This window comes from Talpa europaea, assembly GCF_964194135.1.
Source record: "Talpa europaea genome assembly, chromosome: 4".
NCBI classification, from domain to species: domain Eukaryota; kingdom Metazoa; phylum Chordata; class Mammalia; order Eulipotyphla; family Talpidae; genus Talpa; species Talpa europaea.
The window spans coordinates 135,571,945-135,580,691 of NC_140070.1; the positions used below are offsets into that span (position 1 = coordinate 135,571,945).

The window sequence follows — 8,747 nt, forward strand, 5'->3', positions numbered from 1 at the left end:
AATACTTATAAAGTACATAGAATTTATAGTAACATATTTTACTATATACATATGGAAAAAGTCATATTCTCTCTCATGATAGAAGAGCTGAACAGACATTCACCAGGATATGACTGTTGGACCAGCTGCTGGGGATGGACCTGCTACCCCTCAGTAGCCTCCCCACCTCGAGACAAGTGATGCCAATGTCCCCCAACACGAGGGACCCTGTTCTCCACACCCCATCTTTGTTCTGGCATTACATCCTATGTGTGTGATCGTACTTTCTTGAGACACAAATAGTTTTCTCTCAGTCCAAGTTCTTACAGGAGGCTTACATTAGGAGCAAAGAAAGGCGGGAGGTACCCAGTTCATCATTCCTTGTCTAGTTTTTAACCAGCATCTGATACATCACTCTGTTTACCTCTTGGAAGACTTCATGGACTTTTACAAATACATGAAGTAGTAAGTTTGTCAAAATTTACAAAGACACAATCATGGCATAGGAAGGTAAAGATGGAGCCCTTTGATGTGTCTCTCAAGCTGGCTGATCTTGAATTCTTAAAAAGTGACACCCCAGCGGCCACCAACAGCGCTGGTCAAGAATCCTAGTTATACCCCTATCTTGCTCCATTGTTTGTGAGGTAAAGTAAGCCTCCTTTTCAACTTCAGAAAGTCCTCTTTCTGCTGCTTTCCATTGCCCCACCCTCGTGATACAAAGTAATAAATCAGTACCAGGAAACAGGTTGTAGTACTTCTTAATCTTATTTTGACAATTGATTCTATTTTTTTTGTTTGTTTAAAATTGTCATAGATGTAATAAAAGGAAGAGTAATAATGCCTGGGGCTTTATTATGCTATATCATTGCTCAGAGATTAATAATCATCCTTAACTACCCTATCACATTTGTAACTGGGAGGATATTCTGATGACCTAACTGCTTTTCTACCTACCTCTACGCTCCCAACTCACCCACACTCCTTGATCACTGGCAAGGTACTCAGGATCCCTCCAGCCCTGTTGATTTCAGTGCACCAGCCCTCCCACCTTCACCTGGGTCTCCACCCGACATGGCTTAGCTGCATTCTGCCAGGGTGCAAAAGTCTATGTAATGCTTAGGTTTTTTCAAAGGATCGCAACTCTCATTAGACAACACCCCCCCATCATGGGACAGACACTTCAAGGTTCTCTTCTTGTAACCCTTCCCACAAGTCTTGGAGCACGGTGACCAGTCTCCCAGCTGCCAGCGGGGACAAGGCAGGTCGGCACAGGGGCGCATGCTGGCCGGCTTCACCTCCTTTGCACACTCGGAAGCCGGCTGCCCATGAAGATCACGGCACTCCACCACTCTCCTCTGCCAGCCCAGGCCGCACGACTTGGAACACTCGCCCCAGTCCTCGATGACCCATTCAGAGAACGTAGGGATGGCGTTGAAAGACTCCTTCTTCTTCTTCACAAAGTAGGTGTATTTAATCTTCGGCCGGATGGCTTTGCCCACGGTGAGGACCTGGATGGTCAAGGGCTCTTTGAGAGGGCTGAAGCTGCGAATTCTTTCCAAGGCTGCGGAGGAGCCGCTGTACCTCAGGACGCTGCCTTTGTGCGTAATGTCTTGCTCTAAGGTGGACAAGGTGAAGTTGCCGTTCAGGATGTAACTGCCATTGGCGGCTTTGATGGCGAGAAAGCTTCCATTGTTTCTGGATCCTTTTGGATTCCGCTGTTTCACCTCAATGTTTGTGGCTCCCGTGGGAATTGTGACAACATCATGATATCCAGGTCTGCAGACAGGAACAAATAGAATAATCTCTCACTCACCATTTGATTGTAATATGTAAATGGAAAACATGGTCATCACTTCGAATGTAATTTTTACCAGCCCTGTGGAACGTTATGTCTAAAGGATCATGTATTTGGGAATATGACTTACTTGGCACTAGTCACTGATCCTGTTATTTTTTTGCACGTAGATCCATTTCCTCCACAAATGCCACATTTATCGAACTTCTTATTGGAGTCTATGATGCGATCACAACCGGCTTTTACACACTGTCCTTGCACGCAGACAGAAGTGGAATCTGGGCTGCAAGGGGTACCATCAACCACCTAAAAGAAGAAAAATGTGTTTCTAGTATATCTGGGGTGACAACCAGCAAGGAAAGAGGTAATGGGTATAATCATGAGCATTTTCCCATTATTCTTACATCTCTTGCTTTTCTAATGATTGCAATTAAACAGTCCTCTATGCATAACACACACTACTTTACCCTTTGAAGAATTTTTGACATTTGTTTATAAACCTAGCTCACTTGTAGTTAGGGCAATGAAAGCAGAGCTTTTGACAATTTGGCAGTCTGTTTACTGCTAGGTCCTTCATACCTCGCAGCTGGCAAAAGTTGGTGCATAAGAATCACTAGTTGGATGTGAAATCTGTAACTGGGGAGTATTTTCATAGCTACAAGCTGCTAATAATGACACATGATAATCTTAACCAAACTCGATTCCATTTTCTAACTCCAAGCTAGATTTATCCCCTCAGCAACACGAGGTTTCTACTGTATGTTCTCAAATATGAGAGTCATCAATACTCAAGACTCCCATTTGAATAAGTCCATTTGCACATGTTATTGCTGGTCTCCCAGGAACAACTACTCTGGACCATGCCCAAGCTATTTTGCAAAACCACTGCCACGTTAATTTATCTGAGCATGAGTAAAAGAACTTTTCTTTGCATATAATCGCAGTAACAATAATAAATAACTGCAAGGGTCATTAAGGACTGCATTCAAGCTTCATTTTTTATCTGCAATACCACATACAAAGCAGGCAGTTACCCATGTATCCAGAAAGAAAGGAGTTTGCATTTGAAGTTGAGGCTGTCAATAAACTAAAGAAAGTGCATTAAAGATGTTCTGAAAAGGGAGCAAGGCAATGCTTTGGTTCAAAGGAAAGCATTAAATACAACCACAACTACCTTGGGCTGCAAAACGAAGAAGTAGCCAATGCCTTTGGCTTGACAGATGAGCTTGCACCTGTCCTTTGGTGAGACTCCAGCATACTTGGGTGTCCACTGGACCGCCAGCCCACTCCCGAAGGAAGCTTTGGAGAAGTCGTTATGTGCCTCACATTGCTCCTCTCTGAAGGTTTTTCCTGGGAAGAGACCATATGATAACATTATCTGATTTGAAACCTCCGCTTGGTGGAGACATTGGTGGACACACCTTTCTGCGTCTCCCATTTCTACTCACCAGTAGTGTATGGACAGTCCTCCGTGTTACACGACCTGTAGCGCATGCGCTTCCCCACACAGTACTTCCCTCCGTTCTTGGGAACTGGGTTGTCACATTCCCTCACAGTGTATTGAACTCCGCCACCACAGGTCCTGGAACAGTCTCCCCAGGGTCCCCATGGCCCCCAGCTTCCATGAACAGGAGTCTAAATAGAGACATAAATCATCAGTGTTAGACTCCTCTACAGAGAACGTTTGGGAAATTAAAGAGAAAAAACAAGGGACACAGAATCAATTGTGAAAATATCTATCTTAGATTCCTGCCAGAGGACACAGAAATGGGTGCTTACTATCTTTTAGCATATTCTATTCCTTTCCATTCTGATTTTTTTTAAAAGATTTATTTATTTAAGCATATTCGTGCTGGGGTAGAGGCCACAGGTGTGGGGGGGGGTGAGAGGATTCACCAGAGACAAAGTGGGGAGCAGACCAGGCACATCTATTGAAATACACTGCTGAGGGGAGCAGCGGGTGAGACAGGAGAGGTCTGCTGTGCCATGAGGGTAGCTCCCTGGCAGGGGATTGAACTCATGTTTCAGAGCCTGTGGGTAGCTTCATAGTGCTGAGACTTACCCCCTTGTGCCACCAGGGAAGCCCCATTTTGAGTTTTAAAGGAGAGGTGTGTGTGCATGTGTGGCAGTAGAAAAACTCACATCAAAATGCTTCTCGTTGGTCTTGTTTACACACTTGCTGTTGACACACCATTTCCCTTCTCCACAGCTGGTGCCATCCGCCCAGGGGAAGTGTTTAGTTTGGCACACCATCAGCCCGCCAGAGGTGCCAGTGCACCATAGCGTCGAACATGTGCTGGCTGCATCTGGGCAGTGTTTGGAATCCTCCCCAAAAGTAAACTGGCACTGTCGGTTGGCATCATACAAGGTCCCAGGTAGATCGGAGGGAAGCTTTATGGGGCTATGGGGCTTATCCAGCAAACATTCCCCTGCCAAGAAAAATGTCGACCAGTATTAATGAAGGGCAAATGAAAGCATGTAGAGGGTAGATCAGTGTCAGAAAATAATTATCCTAAGAGGTAATAATCAGCAAGGTGATTTGAAAGCTGCAGAATTGTTGGGAGAAATGCTAGGAAGATTTAGATGAAGATGTTATCCACGGTGAGGTATTTCTGTAATAACAATGGCAGGAAATTACTATTCTGCACAAAATTTAATTGAATGGGCTTTGGGCTGGTAGCACTGTCTTTTATTGGCCTTACGGTCTCAAATGCATGATCGAGAACATAGGAGTTATTTTGAAGGAGGGAAAATAAAAAGAACCAAAAAGAAATGGCTGGGTTAACAAGAAACTGCCATGAGGCAGCTTGGATGCCATTAAGAAAAAGTAGCTGCAGCATCTTACCGTGACCATTATCCAGAAATGACGTAATCATGTAGGCGCTGCACGGAGACCAAGGCTGGCTGCGGTCCAGATTGGCGAGCATGGAAGCCATCATGTGGGAATCCTGGGTCACACCATTGATATTGGCACATTGCTTGGCATCATCGTGTGGCATGTTAAACACATGGCCTAAGAAGCAATCAGATACCCACATTAAGCTACAGGTTCTTTGAATTTCTCTTTTCCAACAGGGATTCGTTGGTTCAAAAGTGGTACTTACAGAGGAAGAAATATATTTAGACCATTTATTGGGGAGACAATGTAGACAATGTCTGCATCTCACAGGGTCTAAACAAACATCTCAATTGACAAATGTCCATAAGCTCCTACTATCTTAGTTTGGATTCTAACAAAGATGACCATGTTTGGAAGAGTGGAAAATATATATTCTGTAGTTTCAGGAAGCCCTGGCCCCTAAAGTAGCAATAGAACCTGCAGACTCTCATTCCCAAATTAATATTATTTATTACATCAAATTCATGCATTGGGTTGAATTTTTACTCTGAAAGGAACTTACCTAATTCATGGGCGGTGGTGAAGGCAGCTTGTAAGCCATCATCTTCAATGACTGAGCAGCTTCTGCTGGGTTCACACATAGTTCCAACATCAGCCATTCCAAGAGTATCACAAGTATGGGCCCCGCATAAGTCCTGAAAGGAGTTAAGATATGCCTCATGAATAGGGAAATGACATGAACCTTGGGTCCTAACTTTTTGGCAGGATGGCAGATGCATGTTTTGGTGCATCTATGTTCAATTTTTTTGAGCTGTTCTTTTGGAAATATTTCATGGGGCTCTAGCTAAGATTTTTCTAATTCTATTCAAATAGGACTGTCAACTCTGAACACTCATAATAATTGACCATGCTAGTCGATGAGAAATATGTAAGTGCAAAATGCCCTATATTGGATCTTCCCTATATTGGTGTGTTTGTTCCTCAGGCAGATAGATGGTAGTCTTCCTCTCACCTGTCTGGTGAAAAGAATAGCTGTGTCATAGTGCTCTGCATCCCGGTCACTGGGTGTGTTGTGCTGCTTTTGCCAGTTGCAAAAGTTCCGTAATGTGAGGGCAGCATTGGAAGTCACTTCTGGCCCCTTTCGCTCCTCGTAGATGACCAGGATCTTTACTACCACCAGGCTAACTGAATTCCGAATGCTCGGGTGCTTGTACAGCCTGGCCGCCACCGAGAACAAGGTGAGTAGGTAGTGCTTTAGGCCGCTGCCATGGAACTCAGCCATGGACTGGTCTGCCACTAGCATGGTTTCCACGTAGCGGGGGCTGGATATAAATCGCTTCTTTCTTACATTTCCAGTTCCTGTAAAGAAACAAGAAAGACAGTGTGTTCAGGGTCAGGCTAGCCAAGATGAGTTGCTTTCCTTGATCTTTAAGGAGAGTCTAACCACACAAAGCAAATGAAGGCAAAATGCCTGAACACCACTCATAAAAATATTTGCATCTCTCTTCGCTGAAAATATTATTTTAAGATAAAAATGTCATGTGCGCCTCTCAGGTCAGTCCATACCCCTTTCTTTTTCTTTTTCAGTAGAATTTCTTTTATCCTCTTTGAAATTCTACTATCTGAGCCAGGCAGTGGGCACAAAGTCCCACCCAGTTGTAGTGAAAATGTGGAGCAAGGGCTGCGGGCAGTGCACCCTGAGTCAGCTTTCACAGGCCAGACACTCAAATCCTGAATGAGATCATCGGGCTCCACGTGGAAGGCCTAGGGCAGGGCTGGGGCCTCTGCCAAGGGGCCGGCCTGAAGGAATCTCAGCCTGCACAGCTCCGCTCTCTCATTCCAGGGGTCCCTGGGGTGCAACGTGCTGCTCCTGCCAGCGGCTCCTGCCAAATCCGGGCACAAGGACCACCCACTCTGCCCTGCTGCCTAATGCCCTACTCCTATTGCCTCGGGGGAAATAAATCCTCGCCTAGTGCTGATTGCTTAGTAAAGAGCCCTCCCCCGCCTGGCAGAAACCCAGCCCTAAACCGGGCTGTGCCCACCTAACTCTTACAAGTTGCTGATACACAGGGGGCAAGAGAGAAGCAATCTAAAACGAAGCGCGTTCAAGTTAAAGAAGAAAAAAAGGCACCAGCGCGATAGAATGAAAAGCAGGCAGAGGAAGGCTCAGCACCAAGCACCAGCGGTGACTAACTTGCAACTACGCTGGAGAGCGGACTATGGCCGCGAGAGGGAGCGCAAAGCCGGAGGCCGGGGGCATGGCGTGGAGGCGGGGCGAGCAGGGCCAAGACCTCCCAAGCAGGTTCTGCAGAGGGGCCCCGCCGCCGCCAGTGGGCCGGAGTCAGCCACTCCGAGGGTGGAAGGGGACAGGGGCCATTGGAAGAGGTAGCGGCGCGGGCAGTCCAGGCTCGAGCGTTGCGCATTCCCAGGTCTCCAGCGCTCCCTGCGCGCCAGCTCCGCCCTCCTGTGCACAACGCTTACAAAACTCAGCGCAAAGTTGCCACCCGAGCAAAGCGTACAGGCGCACTGCTTAAAAGAGAAATGAACAGGATGGACAGAAGTTGCACACGCTCACACTCGATAAGGTGGAAGGAGTTGGGGGAACTAACGCGCCCTTCCCGGTCGAAACGTTTCTCCTTAGTCAGCAGAAAATCGTGGACTTGTCTGTCCTCTTTCAATCATTCATCACTTGGGCCACCGAAAACTGTGCTCTGGCCGCATCTGATCAACTCCCCAGCCCCAACCTCAAGCCACATTCCTGCACCCCAGATCTCCGTCCTGCCCGCCAACAGCAATCAAGCACAAGTCACACGGCACAGAGAAAAGTGGGGTGAAGGGGATGGATGGAGAGAAAAGTGAGAGCAAGAGCAGCTCTTCGGGGGCTGATACCTGTCGGCTGTCCGGGGCGCGTCGACGCCCGGCCCTGCGGTGGCCACTGTGCCTCTGCGCCCTCGCCCTCCGGTCCAGGGGCCTCCGCGGGCTCGGACTCTTGGTCCACGACCCCGCACTTGGCGCCGCCGCCCCGTCGCCTGCGTCGCAGGAGGTGGAACTGGGAGCGCGCGGGCGGCTCCTCCCCGGCGGCCGGGGCGAGGCGCGCGGTGCCCGCGGCGGGCGCGGGCTGGATGAAGTATTCCTCTCCCTGCAGGTAGAAGACGCCGCGCACGCCCTCGCACAGACTGAGAGCCGCGGTGGAGCTGGGGTCGCCGTGCACCTTCCCGGAAAAGAAGCAGTTGGCCAGGTCGCCGGTGGGATCTGCGAGCTGGGCGTCGGGCCCCGGTCTGCGCCCCACGGTCTGGAACGTGAAGCCGGGCGCCAGGAAGCTGCGATCTGGGTGCAGCTCCAGGTTCAGCTGCCGGCCGAAGGCGTCCAGGCGGAGGCGCGTGGTCCCGGGTTCCGCCGCGCGCTCCAGAGTGGGCAGCACCAACTCCTCGTCCACCTCCGCGGGGCGCCCGCGCACGCCCGGCACGGCCAGCAGCGCCACGGCCGCCGCGAGCAGCAGCAACGCGGGCGCAGACCCTGAGCCGCGACCCCGCCGCGCCGGCTCCGCGGTTCCCATGTCGCCCACCAGCGCGCGCCTTCGGAACCCCGAGGGGACCGCGCTCCACGCCAAGCCCGGAGAGGCGAAGCGCGCCGCGGCGCACCCGGCTGGAGAGCTATTGTTTGGATCGGGAGCGCAGCGCCGTGCAATCCTCGCTCTGGATTGCTGCAGTTAATAATTACTATTATTCTTGCAAAACGCTCTCGGAGCCGGCCGCAGAAGGGACTCCCGGAGTCAGCCGCTCGGGAGGACGCGCGGCAGCTCTGCCCGTGCGCGGGAAGTTTTTCTTCCAGCGCAGAGTGGGAGGCACCGCTGAGCCCGGCGGCTGCAGGGACCAGAAGCGCCCTGGAGACCCTCTGCAGTGGGGGTCCTGGAGCTCCCCTCCGGCCTCGGCCGTGACCGCCGTGCAGCTCGCTCTGCGCAGGGCTCAGTTAGCTCGGTCCAGCCGCGCGCCCTGGCTTCGAAAAGGACCCTGGCTCGGAGCCGCTTTCCAGCGAGTGCAAGGAGCGGGTAGCTGGGGCAGCCCTTTTATAGTCTACAGAATGCGCTGCCCCCCTCCCTCCTCCCTCGTGGCCGCCTTTCGAACCTCAAGACAC

The 8,747-nt window shown here is 50.1% G+C and overlaps 1 protein-coding gene across 1 annotated transcript; it reads right to left on the reverse strand.

Moving 5' to 3' along the window:
• Positions 1 to 1,055: 1,055 nt before the first annotated feature.
• On the reverse strand, positions 1,056 to 8,251 carry ADAMTS1 (ADAM metallopeptidase with thrombospondin type 1 motif 1; the record flags this gene model as incomplete). Its single annotated transcript, XM_084231221.1, has 9 exons — positions 7,503 to 8,251; positions 5,626 to 5,972; positions 5,176 to 5,308; positions 4,620 to 4,787; positions 3,917 to 4,203; positions 3,223 to 3,409; positions 2,949 to 3,124; positions 1,905 to 2,080; positions 1,056 to 1,755 (listed from the first exon to the last, which is right to left on the reverse strand). Exons 1-9 carry the CDS (start codon positions 8,167 to 8,169, stop codon positions 1,056 to 1,058), a joined length of 2,841 nt encoding a protein of 946 aa, XP_084087347.1. The 5' UTR covers positions 8,170 to 8,251.
• Positions 8,252 to 8,747: the final 496 nt, after the last annotated feature.